The sequence below is a fragment of the Accipiter gentilis genome, chromosome Z, assembly GCF_929443795.1.
Source record: "Accipiter gentilis chromosome Z, bAccGen1.1, whole genome shotgun sequence".
NCBI classification, from domain to species: Eukaryota; Metazoa; Chordata; class Aves; order Accipitriformes; family Accipitridae; genus Astur; species Astur gentilis.
In genome coordinates this window covers 68986069-69009267 of record NC_064919.1, presented here as the reverse complement: position 1 = coordinate 69009267, position 23199 = coordinate 68986069, and the positions used below count along the sequence as shown (strand labels likewise).

General features: G+C 41.1%; 2 protein-coding genes across 2 annotated transcripts in view; one reads left to right on the top strand and one right to left on the bottom strand.

Annotated features, from left to right (window-relative positions):
- LOC126036358 (granzyme A-like) overlaps nt 1–23199 on the top strand; it is a 53012-nt gene that overhangs the window by 10124 nt on the left and 19689 nt on the right. The gene's annotated exons all lie outside the window — the stretch shown is intronic.
- On the bottom strand, nt 185–21819 carry CDC20B (cell division cycle 20B). Its single transcript, XM_049795766.1, has 11 exons — nt 21808–21819; nt 20936–21152; nt 19173–19294; nt 14983–15082; nt 12181–12291; nt 10346–10542; nt 9441–9535; nt 5999–6227; nt 4777–4902; nt 3934–4051; nt 185–345 (listed from the first exon to the last, which is right to left on the bottom strand). The coding sequence occupies exons 1-11, from the start codon at nt 21817–21819 to the stop codon at nt 185–187; spliced, it is 1488 nt and encodes a 495-aa protein (XP_049651723.1).

The window sequence follows — 23199 nt, the reverse complement described above, 5'->3', positions numbered from 1 at the left end:
TTTCCTCTAGGGTAAGAAAGATAAGCTACTAACATTTCACACGATGGACTGATGGGGAAAATTGCTTTCTCCTGAAAAAAGTGTACTACCTTTTGCCATGTTTCCATTGGGAGGAACACATATATTTTGAATTATTGAATGAGCTAAATACATTTAATCACTTGCTTTCAAGGAAAAGAAGTCACTAGAATGAGCTCAAATAACCATCAGAAAAAGCCTTGCTGCTGTGCTTGTTCTCCCCAGACTCGTGGCATTTCCACAGACAAGCTATCCCATCAGCTGCAACAGAGAAGAGCCTGCTCTGATCGGGGCTCAGGGCTACATGCAGAACTCTCCCTTCGTGACCTGTAAAATAAAATATGTGCAAAAAAAGGAAAGATACATCACAATTCTAAACTGATTATGCCAGCCACTTTCACCACCCCCACCCACACTATGGCTTGTTCCACTTTTACTGTAGCAGCAAAACATGCTGCATAGGCTATGGGAAGGTAGCGTTATTTATAGAATATTTTCCCATTGAGAAAGAGCTGAAGGCCCTATTTTCCTGTTAGGGACCAGGCGTTAACTGACAGAACTGCACCACATTGAGAAGACATTTCTGTCAAAGGAGAACATTGGACCTGAACTCTTGATTCTCCACACATTTACAACATCAGTCTCATCTGCATCTCACTGCTGAGCTTTCCCATCCAGCTGCTGGGACAGTTTGCAGCTGATCCAACAATAATGAGATAGTGTCTCCAGCTGCTCAGTTTTACTGTTAAGGAGATCTTTTAACAGTGATCTCACTAAATAATTTATTGGAATTGTATATTGAGTTTGCCTGCAGTTGTAGTAAACTTTGAGCTAGACACTGGAGGCCAGAAGCTACCCTAGTCTAGCAGCACAAAGAACGTACAAAACTCATTAATCTGGTTATACAAGAATGTCCCTCAGTAGAAGCAACTTAATTTGAACTAAAGGTAGAAAGTGTCTGTTACCCTGTATTTACCTCACTGTTCCACCATAGACCTCCTGTATCATCTAACACAATGTCAATGCTAAGCAAACCCATGAGGTTTTTAGGCACACAGGGGCATGAGAAATTAGTAGCCTTTTTACTCCAATTTACTGGCCATTAGCTTCTCTGATTGGGTGAGTTACTGACAATCATGTAGCTGAGCTAGTCACCCAAGGAGAAAAAAGAAACTTCTAATACATAGTGCATCTCATCTAAAACAGACCAGATGAACCACATCCGAAAAGGAAGTATGAAGGTATGAAGGAAGTCTTGGGTGACCAACTTGAAAGAATGTAGGTGACCTTTGTCACCCGATCATCTGTACATGAGTTCTCCATAAACTCAAGGGGATAGCACTTCTCTAGTTGAAAATAAATTTATGAGGATAAACATGTGAGGAACTGTAAAGCCTTGAAACTGTGGTACTTATCACAACAGTTCCTGATGAAGGTCCATAGGACTGTTGCAGATGGACAGTCTGCCCTAACTTTGTGAAGCTGCTACAATGGCTCTGTGGAGCTACTGTGACTAAAAGCAAGTATTTGCTGTCATGGAGCTGAGTAACATATGTCCCTCCTAAACTTTGTGACTAGAATTTTTACACCACCATTAAATTATTTCAGCAGAGATTAATCTTCAGGCTTTGCTCCTTCTCAAGTTATTGAAGCATACACAATCTTTGTCAATATTTAAGACCATGAGTTTACAACTCAGTGAATTCTCTATGGTCTCTGTTCAGTGTCTGTAATGACTTTGAAGGAAGAGCTAGAAATGTAGTCTTCGGAGGCATCCAAAACTATCCACAACACTGACTGAAATTTGATTAATAGTTTCAGTCAAAAAGAAGTGAAAGGTGATAGGGCGAAATCAGAAAACTTGGAATTATTCATTTCCATGTTTTCTGAGTGGAGTTTTCTGGGTTTATTTCACTGTTTCAAGGCCACATTCAGATATTTTTCAAAGCAATTACATATTTTGTTTGCTTGTATGTTTTCTTTGATCCACAACAACTCTTCTAAAAGGAGGGCATTTACATCCAAAATGTATCTTGTTTTCTAGTAAATTACTCTAATAGTTCTATCAGAAATATCTAAAAAATTGACTCAGTGCTATAAAAAGGTTACTATCTTTCAGTTGTTGTTCTGCTCTGAATATGCTCAGTAATAGGCAACCTCAGTTACTGAAGTACCCAACGGATAGCTGACAATGCTTCACTGTTAGCTGAGGTCTGCAGCATTTTGCAGGATGATTAAACAATGAGATTCAGTTACAATTTATCTGTTCATTTCTTTGGGTGTAAAACTCACGTGGTTAAGGGTGTCTGAGGCTGACTTAGAACCATCTCACAAACATCCATCACAGTATTTTTTCTGAACATAGTTTGATACATTCAGAATTTCTTCCAACATTCAGTTGCTTATAGTAAGGTATTAAGAGTCTTCATAAGCAGGAATATATCTGTGTAACAATTACCTGGTTTTTTTATTCATGAAAATTAGTTTCTCTTGCAGATAAGTAAACTGAATAGGAAACAGGATGGTAAGTAACCCTCCAGCTTCACCAAATTACCAATGCACTTTACTTATATGGTAAATGTTTTACACCATATGCTATTCTCAAAGGTAAGATTAAATCTAGGTTTTATTTCAAATAGTATATTCAAGACTTACAAAGACTGAAGAAACCTCAAGCTACAGCAGTTAAGACTAATCATCATATCACTTTCCAGATCATTTCTCAGAACTTCACAGGACATTACCTTAAGAGCTGTACATAAATGAGGAGGGATAAGAAAGGAAAAGCAACACAGATAAGCAGCATTACACAAGGATAATGTGTAACCAGATACAGGTATGTCTCTGCTGCCCTCTCTCTTCCACCCATCTTTGTTCTGACTCTCTTGTGCTTTCCTCTTAAAGGCTAGGGTTGAAGCCAAGTCCCTGTTTCCACCCCAGTCCCTGGTTCCAAGACCAGCATCCCAGTATAGCTAGGATTTAATAAATCAGGAATTTAATAAATGGCTTCAAATGTAACAATAGGCTACAAAAATATTTGTAAATATCAGCTGTCAGGTTAACCATCCAAAGCTTCTTTGGCCATATCTTGTCGGTGAGTATGAAAAAACAACCTTACTTGGGAAAATGCAGCCAGTGCGTAAATAATTTGTTATTTTTCTTTAATTTCAGATGCTTCTATTGGATCACTTCAGTTAACACTAGAACAAGTAAAACTTAATGGATATGAGTGACAGCAAGCACCAGAAACAAGAAGGTTTAATAGCCAGGAACAACTTTTATGTGTAGTGTAGCCCTACAGCACCATGGACCAACACAGAGCTGCAAGGAATCTCCACTTTCCTCCAGCTGTCAGCATGGTACAAGGGAAACATGCTGCACCGCGTTGCTTCACAGCCAAAATCATTCATTAAAACCCAGACAACTCTAAATAGCACATGGAGATTTATTTCAAACATCATTTGAAGCTGGTTGACTATCCTTGCATGATGAGCTGCATAATAAAAGAGCCACGTCTAGTTTGTGTTACCTAGAAGGCCACCAGCCTAGAATATATTGGAAGCAACCTGACATTAGCACACTCAATCCAGGCCTAGTAAGCCTTAGGGAGAAGTGGAAATCCACATTCTGCACCTGGGATGGCCTTAAAAATGGTAGGAGAGAATCCCATCATTAAAACCAAGGAATTTTACAGAAGCAACTTACACTATTATCTTAAGAAGTCAACCTTTACAATCCCATGAATCAGGATTGTGCACATGAATGCATATGTGTAGGCAGAGGGAGGGTTTGTAGGTGACTGCTCTTTTAATTCTTTTATTTTAAGGTAAATGCATAAGGTATGCACCTGCAAAAACACACTGATTAGACAGATAGTAAACTGAAATAGTTAAAACTATTAATTGAAATACTTGCCATAGAGTTCTGATGTATTGGTAAGCATGGGATACTTCCATATTTTCATCTGATTTCCAGGAAGGCCTTGTCCAGTCATCAGTTCACTGGTTTTGGGTAACCAGAGCAAGGAACAAATCTATTGCAATTTAAAATTCTGCTTTAGTTTTCAAAAAGGGTCAACATACACCATTCAGTAGATTTGAGATGTTATCTACAATGTTTAAACAAGCTACTGAGAAATAGTCCCAGCAGAGTATTTACTTATTTAGAAGGATCATTTCATTCCTTACACTTCAAAGTACGGTTGCCTTATTGTCCTATCTAAACATGGTAACAGCCTATCAGTATAAAACCAAAGCCCTTCAAACACATCCTCAGCTGAGTTGTAATAGCTCCAGGAAAATCAACAGTTATGCTGCTTTACTCCAGCTGCGAATCTGTTCTTCTGTCTCCTAATATTCAAACTCCAGAGATGGATGTCTGCCCTCTGACTCTTACACCTCTTCTCACCCCAGCACTCTGGGAATTTTCCCACCGCCTCAACATTCTCTCCATATCAAGAGTTTTGGCCAAAACTATTATTGCCAATAAGGAAAAGATGATGAGATGCGTCTGGCTGCGAGACCACCTCCTCTTCAATCACTTCTGTGTGGAGACAGAAGTGGTGAATGAGAAACAACAAACTGCTTTTGAGTCCAATCACACACTGCAGTGCTGAATGTAGCACAATTGCACATCCAGAGAAAATCCTGCTGTTCCTCTGACCACAGAACCACCCTCAAAGTCACTGAGAGTTTGCCAAATGAGGACAGCTGTAGAAGAAGACCATAGCCTAAGTATGCAGACATTTCATCATTTCACCTGAGAATCTGTAGCTGCACTTTGGATGATTTTCTCACGATTTATGTCCCAGACACGCAAAATCCCATCTTTCATTCCACCCCCTGTAGCAAGGACTTTGGACTGCCAAGGACACCAGTTCATAGCCTAAAAAAAAAAAAAAAAAAACAAACCAAAAAAAAACCAAAACCAGATCCCAGAACAGACTAGGAGGTTAGCTAGAAAAACATGAGTAGTTTTTGCTTAAAAGCCTAGTTGGAAAAATGAACTGCAACAAGCACCCAGAATGTATACACACAGCAATGTAGGATCTCAAAACTCCAAATGCTGCGTCCCTTCCCATTGCTTCACAGTAGCCTACACTGTCCCACATATGCTCATAAAACTCTGGCTTCTCTCCTTACCCTTCTCAGGCCACAGGCTCACACCTTAGTAGCAGAAGAACCCAGCAGGGTACAGTCTTACTGCCTAAGCCAAGCCATCACAGAAGCCTAAGCAACATGACTTATCAGGGCTTACAAGAGACCTGGTTTCTTCTGAGATATTTTTTGTATATGCCTAAGACCCAGGCTCTACCTGGAGAAGAGCTACTAAGAACTCATTTCCACCTGTTTCAATAAACTTCTCTGACCCTCTAACCCCAGTGCTTCAGGCCAGCCTCAGACTCTTTTGGGAGGATAAACACCTTGTAAATGCTGGACTCCCCTGCCTCTTATTGCTAATACCTGTCCTCTTTCCCACACCGACTGGGACTTCATAAAGATGAAGAATCTTAAATTGTCTCATTTCCAGTTTTCTACTTCAGATTATTTGCTACCAGCAGTGACACGAAAATATGAGCAGGAAAACAAAAGAAACTCATATTTAAATGAATTGCAGCAGAGAGAATTTTCCAAAATTCCAAAAATTGAAAGATCTTTTTTGTTAACGTGTAAGTACTGTGCCACCAAACTTTTCTGTGCAAGGCAGAGAGATAGAGGAGAAGGCTGTAAATTTTATTTCTATTTGGCATTATATTTACAAAGGCCTACTAATCCAGCAAAATTTCCTTATCAAAGCTCTAGCAAACTTACCTGTGACTTGGAATGAGGAAAACTGGTCTTAAAATTAACTGCATCACAGACAGGGAGAAGAAACTAATAGATATCGGTGAGATTATTTGAAAAATTCCCTAACTATTCACATCAACAATGTGATTTTACGAGAGCAAATATAGAAAAGCAGACATTCCTTCTCCATATACCTTAACTGCTGAGGAATGAGGTATGGTTTTCAGTGGCTGTGACTGCAATTTCACACCTGGGTCCCTAGGCCAGATATTCAATATACCATCACTGGACCCACTTGCCAGCAACTGGGCGCTTAGTGACCATTCCAGGCTGCAAATGCTTTGTTTGTTTTGGCAAAGAGTCCCAACATGGTGCTCAGCAACTCGAACATCATGGTGATGAATAGATCCTAGTCGTGAACCACTGCAGATAAGAAAAGACAGCATGGGTTTAATGTTAAAGAAGACAAGCTACATCACCACACTGATGTTTCTTCTGTGGTTTCAGAAGCAAACCACATCAGAGTGAAACGTGTCTGCAGAACAACAGTATTTCAGTAAAAGGAAACACAAACCAACTATCAAAAGCACACCCTGACTGTAGAGGTGTCTGTCAACAGAAAGCAGCCAACCAGCTGCTCAGTTCAAGCCAGGCAGAATACCTGTTCTCTCTCATGGTTTTCATTTCTCTGAAGATATACTGCACTGTATGCCACTAATCTGCGCCCTGTTCCAACTGTCAAGCCATTTAACATAAACTATTTCCTGTTCTTCATGAAAAATCATTTTGCAAGATTATTTTTGCGAAGGCCAGGTATGACTCCATGCCCAACAAAGTGGCAGTGTAAAACTGCACTGCTCTGGGAAAGGGCTTACTAACAAGCAACAGTATGTTCTTTGGTTCTGTCCGTTCCCTTGTCTCCTTTCTCCCTCCCACTTCCAGGCTTAAAGAAAATCTGCACAGCCTGAGACTGTTGCACTAATTGCCTGTTAGGAAACGGATACATGGTTCTACAGCCAGTATCATCAGTCTACCAGATGAAGGAAGAAATGCCCTGCCTGGAATCACAGCTACTGTTACAGCTTAGCTCCCAGATACAGGTTTCATACATCAGTAGTAGAGTTGAACAGAAAATATTGAATAAATACCTTCCAGTAGATTTTCTTTTCCTGCCTTGCTAAGGACAATACCTACATTAAACCTACGACAAAACAGCTTCCTGCTTGAAATTCACACTTCCAACTATTATGATGACACTGAAAAAATCAGGAAGTTCAATAACATCTTTCTGGGTATCTGAGGAACAGGTATCTGACATTACTGCAATAGATCAGTTTAAGGCATTAATCTTCCTACTAAATAATAAGCAGAAAATCTAACCAAGTGCATTGGGTCTGGGTGAGATGGAGCTAATTTTCCCCATAGCAGCCCTCATAGTGCTGTGCTTCATATTGGTAGCTAGAAAGGTGCTGATAACACACCAATGTCTTGGCTACTGCTGAGTAGTGCTCGCACAGCATCAAGGCTGTGTCTCCAATATTCTCTCCTCACCAAGTAGGCCAGGGCTGGGTAAGATCTTAGCAGGGGACATAGCCAGTACAGCTGACCCAAACTGACCAAAGGGATATTTCACACTATATGACACCATGCTCAACAATAAAAGATAAGAGAAAGGGGCAGGGGCCGGGGGTGGGGCAGTCATTATTATGACATTTGTCCTCCAGAACAAGCGCTACACATACTGAAGCCCTGCTTCCTGGGAAGTGGCTGGACACCGCCTGCTGATGGGAAGTAGAGAATAAATCTTTTGTTTTCCTTTGCTTCCACATGCAGCCTTTGCTTTTATTTTATTAAACTGCCTTTACCTTAACTCACAAGGTTTTTTTCCATCTTATTTTCTCCCTCACCCCCTGTTCTGCTGAGAATGGGAGTGGTACAGCAGCTTGGTGGGCACCCGGCATTCAGCCAAGGTCAACCCACCATGCCAGGAGAAACAGAATTGAATTGCCAGCATTGGTCAAGGTTTTTCAGTAATTCTAGTGGTATGAGTGGGAAGGAACTGGGCTCCTGAGAATCCTGGCTGAAAAGACATTTTAACACTTGGAATAAAAAGAAATGAGAATTATTTGCTTTTGACACAGAAGACAGTATCTGTTCTGCTAAAGACAAAGAGAAACCAAAAAAAGTTTTGTGATGGGTTAATTTATGGTACTGAAATTTATTTACAGTTTCATGATGATGTGTTGTTGCACTAATTTTAACCACAAGAATTAGTATGTAATCCCAAGGTATCAGTTGTCCACAGTGAAGTTTACTGTAAGAATGCTGCTCTTATTTTAATAACAATGTATATTAACTCCATGTCTTTTTTTCTACTTATACAGATATTTTAGCTCTGCCCTAATGTTAGAATGAACTGGTTAGTTTCAAACCCAGCAAGAGAAATAAATGTTATCTCAACCTTATCTGTCAACCATAACTGTAGTTCACAGGTTCATGCTGAATTTTATCATAAATTTCTACTCAGATCTGTAATTTAAGTTTATGTTGTTTTCACTCCTTTGGCCAAGCTGAAATACAAATTGAAACTAATGCTTACTCTAATAAGGTTATGCCATTTGGCATTGGCAGGATGTTCCAGCTGCATCCTTCCAACTTAACCCACTCAGCGTACCTGCTCCAGCAACACCATTTTATTAACTGGTTGTTCAGCTGGTATCCTTGTACCTCACTTCACCTAGCAGACTTAATACAATCAAAAGCCAGAGCATCTTGTGAAATCAAAATAAAACTACCTCTAATCTTCATATCCAGAGATACTAGTTTCATTTTGAGTTTAACAATAAAGTCAGTCCACCCTTGCTATTATTTCTGCGTTTAAGTAAAACAGAAGACTATCATATGATTTTAAATTCTACAAGCATCCATCATAAACAAGTCTCCCCTCAGACCCTTCAAGTGTGAAAGATCTGAAACAAAAAGTGTGAGAAAAAAACCATAAAAGAGTACACTTGATCTTTCTCATGTGAGTCCCCACATTGAAATGATCCCTAAATATAAAACATTCACCAGCTAGTATAAAATTCACCCTTGGTAAAGCAAAGGTCAACCATTTCAATCCTCCTTGGGTTGTGGATAGCAATGACCTGGCCCTCCCTTGTAGATACACAGCTAGACAGGTGTGCAACTCTAAACAGCTGTGTTTTGCTGTGCATCTGAAAAGACAGATGTAGTCTTGATATCAATGGAGGGGTAGTCTAAACCACATACCCTCTCCCCAGCACCAGGCTGGCTATGATTTTTGGAGTCCAGACCTACTGGAAACAGCACCATTTAAAGCTCAGGCTTTGCACAAAACCAGAGCCACAGCCTCCACATGCTAGTGAAATTCTTCAAGTGGGACAGTTTTTCTGAAAAGGAGAGTAAGAAACAGAGACTAAAGAGGCAGAATAAATCCCGTTCATCTGCTTTCCTGCCATACAGTAAATCTACACACAGTTTCTGAGATGGCCAATAAGTGGAGGGACAGGATAAATCACCTTTGAGCAAAGCCATGGAAAACAGCTAAAATGAATGGGACACTTGTCTTAAGTAAAAGCAGCAGGACTCTTTCTGGGAATACACTATACCACTCACCTGCTCAGAATATAATGACTCCAGCTCAGAGCTCCAACTACAGACAGGTGACCAAACATATTTCTCAACCTCTTTTTGGTTTCAATGTCCCATAGCTGCCAATGCGAAACAAATAAGAAATACAAATTTAAAAACAAAAAGAAAACATATTTTTGTTCTCTTCATTCATTTGCAAGTAAGCCACTGCCCAGTTCTGATCTGCCATACGGACAAGCTCAAGCTCACCGATTTCACAAGTAAAACAAGAAGGAGTATTTCCAATTTTGGCACCTGTATCAGTGATGCTGAAGTCAGACAGGATTGAAGGGAATGCATGTCTCCAAGCTTAAAGCTATTTATTTACGTGTCAGTATTTGGAAGTCCATACTTGAAAGCACTGGCGTTTGGTACCTTCACATTGCTCACTCAGGACTGCAGCAGGTAGGTTCCCATATTATCTAGGATCTCAGCCAAAGTCCCACAAAAATCTTTTGATAACAGGACTGTCCTATAACAGCAAGCTGAGAGGTATGTGTATAATCAGACTGAAGTCAAATTCTCGTGTGTGAATTGATAAGGAGAGTTTTGGATTGAGTTCTCAAGACTGATCACTAGAGTGATCTTAGCAAGAGAGATACAAGAAAAAATAGCATGTGCTGAGTAAAATAATTTAATTAAAGAGTTCAGTCATCAGCTTTTTAGTGGCTTCAGAGGCTCCATTACATACAGATAGCACTGGATGTCACTAAGCCATTCAGTAAGGTGCAGCATGATACAGACAAGTGCTATATATTTTCTCCAGCAGAGCTCTTCTGTAGTTTAGCCAATCTTTTTAATTTGTTTCCTTAAAAAAATCAGTATCAAATTGTCTTGAGGCCACTTCAGCTGTAAATGGAGAAAGACTAAAAAAGTAAATTATCTAGTACTTGCACTTCTCCATCACTGGTGCCAATTGCAAGGCAAGTTCCTTCTTTTATCCAAGCCAGAGATGAAATGTATTTGGAACTGGAATTCAAATCAATATTTCCAATGCCTTGAAGAGTTCCTCCATTCCAGATGTGTGCAGCAGGTCCTACAGCAATAGCAATGAGATTTTCAAGGCTCCAGTCCAGTATGTTTAGATCTAGAAGAAAGCTACTAAAAATTACTGTAAAAAAGTTGTAGGTAATAGGATGGGGTGAAGGGGAATATGGTTTGGGGAGAGGGGCTTTTTTTTTTAATAGCTATGGAAAAACTTCAAGAAAATGCTTCTATGAAACCATTGCTAGCAAGTATTCCTCCTACATGAAGGAGAGTATCTCTAACAAGCCAAGGTCTTCATGAGTCTAATCTCTACAAACTGGCATGTTTGCACAGCAGGATCTGACTTACAGCTTCCCTACTAGAATTTTTTAATCTATCATCCTGCATTTTGGATCACCACATCACTCACTCTAATTTCTGCCACAAAAAATTAGACTTCTCCACCAACAGCTACAGTTCCAAAACCAGCATTGTTCCAAGGTAATTCTTGGTTTGGGGACAGACAAAGGAGAGAGTCTATATGCTACAGTCTGTCCGACATCCTCAGGTTAATGATAACATTTACCCTACACATGATAGGGGAAAAAAGTGCAGAAAGGAATTAGTGAAATTCTGCTCCTCACATTCAGAGCTTGCTCAGCAAGCGTATGATGGAAATGCTGTTTCCAGTGCCCCTGATGCTGGGTGCATTGCGCTTGCAGATCCTGGCAAAGCAAGTCACTATAGCGATTAGCCTCAGAACAGCATGCTACATCAGGTAGGCCAGAAGTTAGTATACAACATTTAATACCAACATTCTCCCATGTCAAGGGTAATCCCCAGCTGTCCATTTAGGGCAGCTTAAAAATCATTTTGGATGACCCTTGAAGCACAGAAGATTGTCACCACAGGCCAAGGCCTGACATCATATTTTGGTAACTAAAAATCACTCTGAAGAACAGTTGAATCCAACAGCCAGCTGTTTGACTACAGTCCTGGTTGTTGCAGCCAGAAATCACTTCCAAAGACTTCTGTTAATGCTGTTAGTCTTGGGGCACACCTTGTGCACAATCAGTGTAAATCATACAAACAAACTTTTGTCCCGTTCATAGATATACATAAACACTTGCAAGGATATGTTGCAAAAATCTCCAAAGGGACAATTATAAACACTTGCACATACAGAGATATTCGTTAGATCTTATGAAGTGTTAAAACATGTATTTGCTGCTATTGACCAGAGATCCACCTGTGTTCACGTGTAACTGGTGCGTGTTTAATTTTTGCCTGTGCACCACCAAAGATGTGAGAATTTAGTTCAGAAGGTATCTATCATCCAAGCCATAAACAGTGTCACTGATTAGACATCCCATAACAAGAGATTTCAAAATCTGCTTAGTGAAGTTGCTGCTGTGCTGACTGGCTGCTAGATATCCAAGGCTGACAGCTGAAACATTTAACTTAATTAAGTGGAGGTAAGTATACTACGGGTTTGATTTGAAAATTGTATTGAGATCTATAGCTGAAGGAAACTGCATGAGAGTTAGGTAGTATTGATTCTAGGGTTTGATCAGGCATGTCTCCATCCTGGGACAGGCAGTCTTCAAGGATGCATCCTTATAAGAAAAATGACATCATGCATATGTCCTGCAGAGTTTCCATTTTATGTGAAGGTGACGCACCTTCACCATCTTTCTTGAAACACACATAAGAATTCCCAATCTCTGCAGAAACCACCACACAGGAGAAATTAACTTACAGTAATCATTGCGCAAGCCAGTAATATGAAGCCTCACTTCTGGCTCCCATGGTATGGAAGGCTTCATTGTGGTAACAGCTCTAAACTCATTCTGCGTCTCCTCTCGGCATCCTGCGTTTGAAGATTCATCACACACAAATCAGTAATGCAAACTCCAACAGTTTTTCTCAGGCCTAAGCTTTTCACATTCTCACTATATTTGTCTCTCCATTGTCCAGAGGAGGCCAGAAGGGTTTAATTTATGCTGGGTAGGCTCAAAACACTAGACACACTAAACTAGGTGAAAGCCACCTTTTACCACCTCTTTCAAACCTCCATGGATTTAGTCAGCTAGAACAGAGAATAGGGCCCACTGTATTTTGTCTAAATTGTACCACAGCTCAATACAGAACATGGCGGGGGGGGGCTCTTTTTCACTTTAGTTTTCTGTCAAAAGTTGTTAGTAGCAGAATGTTTCATATGTGCTCTCCCACTTCAAAATGCCCTCATGTAGCAATTAACTTTTTTGCTTTCTGGTGTTAATTTGCCACCAAAAGGTCTCCCCTATCAATACCTAACCACAGGAAAAGGTTTTTAAAGCACACACACTTTGATCACAGCACACTAGGCTTGTGACAACACATACATGAGAAAAAAAAGCAAATACGAGCAAGCAGAAGAGTCATCCTTTGTGGTCATTGTCTACATTATGCTGCAACAACTCCTAAACATCATAGAAAAAAAGCCAGATCATTAGCACTATGAATCATTTAGTGCTAGATTTTTATGTCAGAAATTATTTTGCTGTAATGCGCAGAGCAGGAAGCTGAAGATTCACATTTCTGCGCTTTTCTCTGTGTTTTTCAATTATTCTCCAGGGAGAAGTTTTTAGAATAAATATCGAAAGTTTCAGGGGCAGAAGATATTACTCATCTCTACAACTAAACTTCTCTGTTCAAAAAAATTCAACACTGACAAAGTTTTTGTACTGTGTAACTTAAATACACACATAAATATCCTACATGGAAATCCAATGACAAATTCTGGAGAACTTATTCCACATGATCCGTCCCTACTCTGTCCTGAATCTTCTCGCCTAATCCAAAATTCATTTCTGCCAAACAACAAATGTTTCCCTTCTCAGATGTGGTACCCCCTCTCTCACCAAATAAAGACTGAATATGAGCAAGACACAAGCCACAGTGATTTTGTTCTGTATCTAAAATTTTGTGGAGTTAAACAATCAAGCAGGCTTGCAGGAGCAACCTTCTCAGACCAGCTCAATGAGGTACGTAATTGCATTCTAACCCTAAAAAGGTCTAATGTCACTGAAATTAGATTTCTTTGTGCAGAAAAATGTGTATTTCTAATATCTAGATTTTTCGTCCTTTTTTGAAAACTTTACCAAACCTTTCTGAATCCACCCAAGTAAGATAATTCAGGAAAATTAAGGCACTTAACTTTAACAGTTGGATGAATAGCAACACTTCTGAAACACTCTGAAAATGTTTTTCTTCTTTAACATTGGTAGTTGGTATTGCGCAATGATATATAAAGGATTAAATCAACTCTGTAATTTATTTCAGGTTTGTCTTCTCTCATGAGTAATTCATCTACCCCAAATTCATACTGATCACATTTTCAGCTCTATTCACCTACTTCATAGACACATGAATGTGCATAACAGGCTTTTTAATTAGTGGAAATTAAGCTTCATTATACCATTTTGTGTTATTTTGCCTGGGTACTAGCAGATATCACTGATTTTTGATAGGATTTCAGCTCTCACATTCCTGTGTCACTTCTCAAAATGAGACCCAGGAAGTGGTAAGTAGTCAGTACTGTCATACCAAACCACTTGATCAACAAGTAGGTGGGCAGAATAAAACCTGGCATTCCTGATACCTGTATTCATATGCCATTGAGAAAAAAACCACTGTGACTAATCCCTATACTGTTGCTATTGACTTCTCTGAAATGAGACTTACTTGCATTGAGAAGAGCAACGAACTCAACTTCTTCTACAGCAGCTGAACTCCAGATTCATAAAGAAGCTGTTTCTCACTGTTTTTACATGAGCATGAATCAGGCCCTGACTGGCAAGAACCCATCATACACAGAAACAGCCAGATCACCAAAACAAATCATCTGTCCAAGACAGAACACAACAAAATATTGACCTGATATTTAATGAACTGTCTCATACTCAAATAACTCTAGGAATATCTGTATTACTTCAAAGGTTAGCTCCTCACATCCCACCTGTTTCCCAACTTCCTGATCATTCACACTCCCTTACGCTCATTCATTCCTAGGATATCTTTTGGAGCAAATTAACCAACTACCCCACAGATGAAACCAGAGGCAGTGCTAGGGACAGTCTGCTCCAGCTACCTTTCCCTACAGTTAGGAGCAACAAGACCCCAGCATCTCTGCATGTCTTGCACCCTCATGTACCCAACAGTTCATATGATACCTATCCTGTGCCCATTCTGCAGCACAACTCTACATTATTTTTAGGGTTCTGAAACTGAAAAGCTGAAAGGAAATTAATGTTTTAGGGCCACCAATGCATTAGATGGGGCCCAAAGGAGAAGCAGGTAAAATACTAGTGGTTAACCACACTAGAAGAGGTGGAATACTGCCTCTTCACAGGTGGTGAAGGGCTAGAAATAGCCTTCAGCACCACAAATCTCAGACACTTTGTATTACTCTGTAACGCTTGCTGGAACAGGTAGATGCACTTCCTTTTCCAGTATAGATGCAGCCTGCTGTATCTTACTGTTCAGTGTGCATGGGAGCATTTGCTATGTTGAAACATACCCTTCCAGATGCAATTGTTATTTTCACAGACCTTCATGTCACCACTTTCTGCAATGCTATATCCAACCTCCTGGAGCACTGGAAGCTGAGAAGGACATTTCTGCCAATACATTGAAGTGAAAACAAGAATGAATGAAGAATCTGTTGAAAAACGTATTTAAGCATCATGGATAACACAAGTCCCATCAAAAGGCTCAACACTTGTTACACAAAAGCTTCAAAACAGCTTGTCTTTTGGATGGGAGATGAGTAACAAATATAGAATATCAGTGTCCAAATCATGTGCTCTAACTTGAGCCACCATCTTTCCTTCCATAAAACATCAATTCACTGTTAATGATCACACAAACTTTAACAAAGCTGTTTGAACAAGGCCATTTTACCAGGGGAAGAGGTCCCAGGCTTGTACATCTGTAGGTACTACCACAGGTCACATGGAAAATATTAGTGCCCTCTTGTCCTCTTCTGAATTGGCATTTGGGCTAATATTACTGGCATACAATGCCATGTTTTCTGCATGCAGACAATAAGTCTGATGCCTCAGGCTTGCTCTGTGAGAGAAGATCAGTTTTGTGGTGCATACACTGCAGGGCCATTGATTCCAGCATGAGACCTACTGGATGTCAGAGTCTTCTCTCAAACCAGGGTCCCAGAGCCTGGAGTCCATTCCTTAAACCAGTATTACAATATGAAACTGAAAATACATACAAGGTGTCTCAGAGGAGTAAGACTTTTTTAATTACATTATCATTTCCTTGGGTGTCAAACCGATGATGCAGCAGAGAAAGGTAAGAAAAGAGAGATCTGAATTGTTATTAGAACTTTTTCATTCTTCAAAAAAAAATTAGCTTAGGCCTTTACCCAAGATGCAGGCAAAGGCTCAGATCAGCTCACACAGGATATGAATCTCTTCACCAATCCCTAGTAATATGCATTTCTTCACAATGTTCAGTGAGTTGAATGCTTTGATGACAGTTGTCTGTTTGGTCTGTAATTCTTATTTACAGACAGGTGGAAAAGCAGCTGATGTTTTTACCAGCCACTCAAGATTAGTATGTTCTTCCTCCAATGTCTGTGAAAACTATCCTTCCAAGCACACACAGTGTTACTCTTCTTCAAAACCCTGTTGTAATCATGATAAGAAATGTCTTACAAAAACATAGCTGGAAAAAAGTGTTCCCGTTTTATATATCCCAGCTGTTCTACAGCAGGCCTCCAGCTTTCAGAGACACTCTATATATGATTTATATAGACAACTTGGCAGAAAGCTAATCAGATTGCTTGGATCTGTGTCCCTCTAAACTAAGCACAGACATTTCTGTGGAAAACTGATTGTGTATAAAAGGAAGCAATCTGCTGGCCCACAAAGAGACCACACACGCTCCCTGGAATGTGAGATGATTTTCTTTTCAATGCATCCCATCCCTCTATGCTACGAGGCAGCATAAATTAAACAGTCATTAATTACTATATATAAGAAGATTAATAGATTTTGGTATGGTTTTAGCCAGGACTGACTTCCAAATGGTTTTAGGAAGGACTTGGGTTTTGGACATCCCACCACGTTATCTCAAAGACCCTCACATCACACTTTTAGGAAATTACTGTGGTCCTTGACAGAACTCTGAATATCTTAGTTCTAACTCAACTCCTGCTTGTAAATTATAGTGTAATTCTAGGTAAGTCACTTCACTGTACAGATGAAAGACTGACAAAAGGTCCACATTGGGACCGGTACTGTTTAATATCTTTATCAATGACACAGTGGGATTGCATGCACACTCAGCAGATTTGCAGATGACACTAAGCTGAGTGGTGCAGCTGACATGGCTGAGGGACAGGATGCCATTCAGAGGGACCTGGACAAGCTTGAGACTTGGGCCCCTGTGAACCTCATGAGGTTCAACAAGGCCAAGTGCAACGTCCTGCACCTGGGTCTGGGCTACCTCCAGTATTAATACCGGCTAGGGGATGAAGGGATTGAGAGCAGCCTTGTCGAGAAGGACCTGGGGGTACTGGTGGATGAAAAGCTGGCAACATGCACTTGCAGTCCAGAAAGCCAACCGTGTCCTGAGCTGCATCAAAAGAAGCATGGCCAGCAGGTTGAGGGAGTTGATTCTGTCCCTCTACTCTGCTCTCATAAGACCCCACCTGGAGTACTGCGTTCAGTTCTGGGGGCCCCAACACAAGAAAGACATGGACCTGCTTAAGTGGGTCCAAAGGAGGGCCACGAAGAAGATCAGGGGGCTGGAGCACCTCCCCTATGAGGAAAGTCTGAGAGAGTTGGGGTTGTTCAGCCCGGAGAAGAGAAGGCTCCAGGAGACTTTATTGTGGCCTTTCAGTACTTAAAGGGGGCTTATAAGAAAGATGGGGACAGACTTTTCAGTAGGGCCTGTAGCAATAGGACAAGGGGTAATGGTCTTAAAGTAAGAGAGGGTAGATTCACACTAGATGTAAGGAAGAAATTTTTTACAATGAGGGTGGTGAAACACTGGTACAGGTTGCCCAGAGGGGTTGTAGATGCCCTGTCCCTGCAAAGATGGGGCTCTGAGCAACCTGATCTACTTGAAGATGTCCCTGCTTATTGCAGGGGGGGTGGACTACATGACCTTTAAAGGTCCCTTCCAACCCAAACCATTCTATGTATAACTAAGAGTGAAGACAATGACACGTACTCATCTTTTAAAAGATGTTACATTTTAAGAAAGAATGTTTTACATACATTACTCCATAGAAAGTTCTTACCATCTCACCAAAAAGTTTTATTAAATTTCTCTGTGGGGTAGATTCAACTAAGATTACTAAACCCATTGAGTACTGTATTTTAACAATTCTAAAATTCCAGACTCTCCAATCAGACCATGGAGGAGGGCAGGAAGGAAGAAAGCACTGTTGTCAAAAGGAGGATTTTCCAGATTATTTTGCTGATTTAGAAAGGAAAGTCATTGTCCCAAGGACCAGGCTTCCCAGAATTATGTAAAAGCATGGTCATTTTCGAACATCCAGTGACCTTCAAGAGTACAATTATATCAGCCAACAACCCTGTTAGCCCACCTGTCCTGACACTACCCTCTTTTCTTAGAAGCTGAGTTTGATACCCTCACAGAAACTTCTCAATAATACTAATCAAGGATTATAAACCACTGTAAGCAAGGACATTGAGCATGCATCTCTGAAGCATCCTTACTCAACAGTTATGGCTAAAAAAGTAACCACATGAAAACAGCTATCAGCATCTTCAGTACTAACCTTGCAACTAGTACAATCAAGGAAAGGAGAGCACAAGAAAAAGCGTGGTCACTGACTGAAAGTCTACAACTTAATACATGAACAGTCACAATTAGATGGCACTAAAATAGAGACATGTTTCTGAGTATAATGTTATAGTAATAACTTTTACTAATAGAGACAAGTATCACCATGCTTCACATGAGAAGTCAATTTTCAAGAAGTTAGTGAACAGAAACAGGTGGATGGCTGGAGCATAGGTTTATTTAAGATGGCCAAAAAGCAACAGATAATGCTTAAAACGGAAAAAAAAAAAAGAAAAAAAAAAAAAAGGTGTCAGCATCCACTAGGAAAAATGAATGGATAAAGTGTACGCCAGTAGAAAACAACACCTAAATGGGAAGTGATCTGAAGTCTTTGTTTCACGTTAGGCAGATTCCATGTGTTCTTTCATCCTCGGCCAAGAATCTGACCTTCTATTGTCATAACAAAGAATTTTATTCTCGGAAAGCTACTTTTTGTCAAATTTTTCATAGCACCTCATTCTGTCTACGTGACAAAATGAACACCTACATCCTGCACAACTGAAGAAATTATCTTCTTCACACATAGTCATTATTAAAGCAAGTGGAAAACTGAGTCATTCATGCTTTTCATGCGTATTTTTTATAATGCACGTTTTCCCTCAGAGGTAACAAACACATCTTGAGGGCTTCATTAGCTTGGTTTCGATTTTAGTTTGCAGGACGATAGCCTGGAGGAAGGGGAAAGAACCTGAATCACATAAATGACAAAGCAATTGCTCCTGACATTTCTGTAGCAGACATTTCCTAAATGGACCTCCTCATGTTACTGTTCTCCATGTCAATAAGGTAGTATCCACGTAACAGATTACAGGCCAAAAAAAACCACATCAGGAAAGCAAATACCCTACATATGCACTTGAATGTTCCATTACTCACCTGTTTCTTTTCCATTTCAGCTCTCCTATTATTCCTCCCTTCCAAGCCTGCTGCAGCATGACTGCTAGGTAGAGTCACAACAGTTTTCATGATGGAGAGTTTCTTAGGCACCTGAGGTATCACTGGAAAAACAATTGTAATGGAAATACTCCTTTAAAAACCATACACAGGGATATTTGTCAAGTACTTTCATAGCAGCAGTACTCTAAAAGCAGATCTGACACACTAGGTGGGACAATGCAAATACTGACATTTGAACCAGTCACCCTGCTTTCCTTTTGTCAGTGAAGAGAAAGAGATTTCTACAGCACTATTCATCTTATCCTAAAAGAGATGTCTAAAAAAGGTCAGATTGATCATTCCCTTTATAAAGAGTACCTGTTTATTACTGCATCTGATATCCAGCCTTAGATTTATTGACTGGTTACACAGGATCCTACCCCACAGGCAATCAGTATCTAATTTCCCAGAACCAACATGCAGGCTTTCACCACTGCTAGTAGAGACAGCATGCAGGACTTTCTGTTCTAGAAACTGAAGTAGGGAAGACGTCACCTGGTTTTAGAACCTGAGTTTCCTAGGGCTGGGCATGTATTATTGAACAGCTTTGGTATTCTGTTTAGCAGAAGATAGAATTGCACTTTCTGACCAACACCCATGGCATCATAGGAACACATCCTGAACACTAAACGGCATCTTTTATTTGCCCTCTAAAGATTTCAACCATCAAGAAGTGAGCCGTGTTTAGTTCCCTAGATGTTCCAGGAAGCTTTTCTTGTACATGCAGCAGGTAAACCCTTCCCCCCTGTCCCCTAGCACTGCTGAAGTACTGAGTTGGTGAGTTCAAAGGCTCGTTTAACCGTTTAACCGTTCATCAGTTCCCTCTGTTGTTGACGAACAGCCTCCCCTAGAGTCAGTTCTTCTTCAGACCAAGTCAGAGTACTGAAAGTTGGATCTGTGCTCTGAACGGCCCTCAGGTTAAGTCTCTCCCTAAGGTGAGTTGAGTGTGAGCGTCCCTTGGCCGCTGTCCCTGTGTCAATACCCGAAGCCTTACTCATTGGAGGAGAGACAGTAACGCAGGGCAAGCTTCTCCTTCAGTGAGCGCACACTGCACCACATCCAGGCATGCAGACTGGTCCAAGCTCTGCAGTCATGGCCGGGTCTGTGGTAGCTGTGTGTATGGCAAAGGAGAAGCAGAAGGAAGAAAGGCGAGAGGCCTGTATGAATTCTCCTGCTCTCCTGTCAGGTTTTGTTAACAATTCCAGGTATGAAGGTGCAGTAGCAGACCCTGTGCACTGTTAGAGCCCAGTGTAACTTAAACGCAGCCCAATACAGCCGCCACCATACAGGAGAAAAGATTGGTCCGTAAGAGGCATTGCTTGGCTAGGGATGTGACTCTCTCTTCTCTCTTTCCTTTAACACCTGCTTGATGTCAGCTGTGCATATGACCCCCCCCGTCCCAGGCTGCCTGCGCACTGGCAACACGAACCTTGGGCGCAGCCCTCCTCTCACGACAGCAGTCTACCTGCCCCTGCTGCCAGGACGCTGGCCCCGAGCCGCCTCTGCCTGTGAAGGTCTGCACAGACTGCTGCTGCTGCTGCTGCTGCTGCACGCTGCCACAGCCCCAGCCCCTGACGGTGGGACCTGGGGGGGGCCGGGACGCCAACCCACACCTTACACTAATTCCCCGCTCCTGGCTACGGCAGACGTCGCCGCATGAGGCCATCCTCAATGCGAAAGCGCTCCTTCGCATCCCGTCTGACCTGGAGTCGTCCCCGGTGCGCGGAGGGGCCGGGGCCCGCCGGAGGCGCAGAGATCGGTCAGGCAGCGGGCCCTGCGCGGCTCCGCTGCGCCACCGCCCGCGTGCAGCTGCTGCCATCTTGTGACAATAGGGCTGCTCGCCACCGGAGCCTTGGCCGCCAGCTTCCTCTTAATGGAGCTCTTAAACCTGGAGTACGTGGTCCTTTCCGAGTCTGGGACCTGCACAAGTGAAAGGGGACGAAACACCGAAATTCGTCACGGCTCACTATCAGTCCGTCCCTTCACGCTGTTGCAAGTTTTCCTCTGCCGCGCCGCGTGGGCTCAGCCCACCTCAGGGCGACAGGCCACGGAAATGGGTGTTGGGCCGAGGAGGGGTCCAGCAGCCAGTCGGCTGGGTGGAGAAAGGGGAGGGGGGAACAGAAGGAAACAAACGTTTCTGGTCAGATAAGTACCCCTGAATCAACTATCACTCAGAAAGCCTGCGGCAGAGGAGAAAAAGAAGAAACAACACTAGATTTGTGTCACTCATGCACTAGGCTACAGCACTGGCCTCTGAAAGACCCAAGGTATCTTCAGACATTTAGCACAGGCTCGTGGGTCTGGTCTTTCCCGAGAGATGGGCATTTGGGCAAAACCCGCATGTTGGCTGTCTGGAATCCGGCTGGTTTTCTGATCTTCACCTGAAGGAGGCCTTATCTCTCTTATGATTTCTGAATCTTCTTACCACCACTGTGGCTTGCTCATGGGATTATTTTTAATGTTATCTTAACACTTTTTAAGATATATCAAATACTAAATGAAATAGATAATATGTATTAAATGTAATATATATATAATATTAATAAAGATTAAATGACAGATTTACATTTCTTACTTTCAAATTCATTGCTAGAGCAATTTGTGTCAGAAAAACATAAGAATGTATCAAAATTTGAAATGTAAGAGCCTGGATAATATTGAACACAAGATTTTGTTTTTCAAACAGTTCTAAAGGAATGTTTTAGGTGAAAGTAGCAACAGTAAGGAAGCACAGCAAGTATAATAGGCTTCTGGATAATTACTAGGTACTTCAGTAAATATTTATAATACATTAAGTCTTGTGATTATTTTTTTTTTTTTCTAAAATAATATTAGCTGCAAATTGCAAGCTATTGAAACGTAACTTAGACACCAGGACCTTGCACGGATTTTCTGAAATCAAACACATTCAAACTTGCTTTTAAAGTCAGCGTTGTCAACTGTGCTTGCTTGTTGAGTACAGCTTTCTTCATTTCAGCATGGATGTCTGTGCCTTTTCTGTCCCCACCACTGAAACACCACCCTCACAGGCCTCACTGCCAGGCAGAGAACAAGGCTCCCATATCCTCAGATCACAGGAAACACCCATACAAATACTGAAATGTCACAGTATTTCCCAAGCATCTGTTATGTAGAACTGTGTGAAACTCTCTATACAGTCTTGTTGAACAAAATGAACATGGACTTTAGCTATTTAGAGATTATAGAAATGGTTGAACATTCTGTGATAGTCTACAAATCAAGGACAGTTGAGGTGATACCAAAGTCACTGAAAAGGCAACAGACTGCCAGATTCCAGGTTTCACCTTCCAAAAGTCTCATTCTATTTTCATCCTTTAAAATGTAGCCTCTAAGTGCAGCAAAACATCAGAGTGGTAAGAATAACTGACACAGAAATCCCTCTTCAACAGTGGTTTGGACTGGGAGGAAAAGAAAGTTAGCAAAGACTGGCAAGCAACATAGGCTGAAAGACAAGTAATAGCTTAGAAAAACCCAAGAAGAGAAATGTGAGGAGGACAAAACAAAATCCTGAAAGCTGAGAGGAAGGGAGGAAATAGCAAATGGACAGAAAGAAAAAGGGAAGAACAGAGCAAAGGAAGACATGAAGAAAGACAGAGAAAATTTTTTTTTTTCCATAACTGAGTTGTAACTACTACATGTTGATGTACCTTCAGAAATCAGGAGCAACAGGCAAACTTTTTTTAAATACAAAACAATAAAATGAAGACAGATAAGACACCAGACTTGTGTGGCTCTAAAGTTCAGAGCGTCTTTCAAAATTGCCTCAGCAAAACACCGCTGGAGCTCCCTGGCTTATACCTGAGATTCTCAGCTAACTCATTCTTCTCTCGTTCAGACCTTCCATCTTCTCATCTCAGCATAGCTAGTTGCCAGTTAGCTAGCAGCAATAAAAAAACCAACTCATTTTCCATCACCAGCCCCCCCCCCCCCCCAATCCATTTTATTA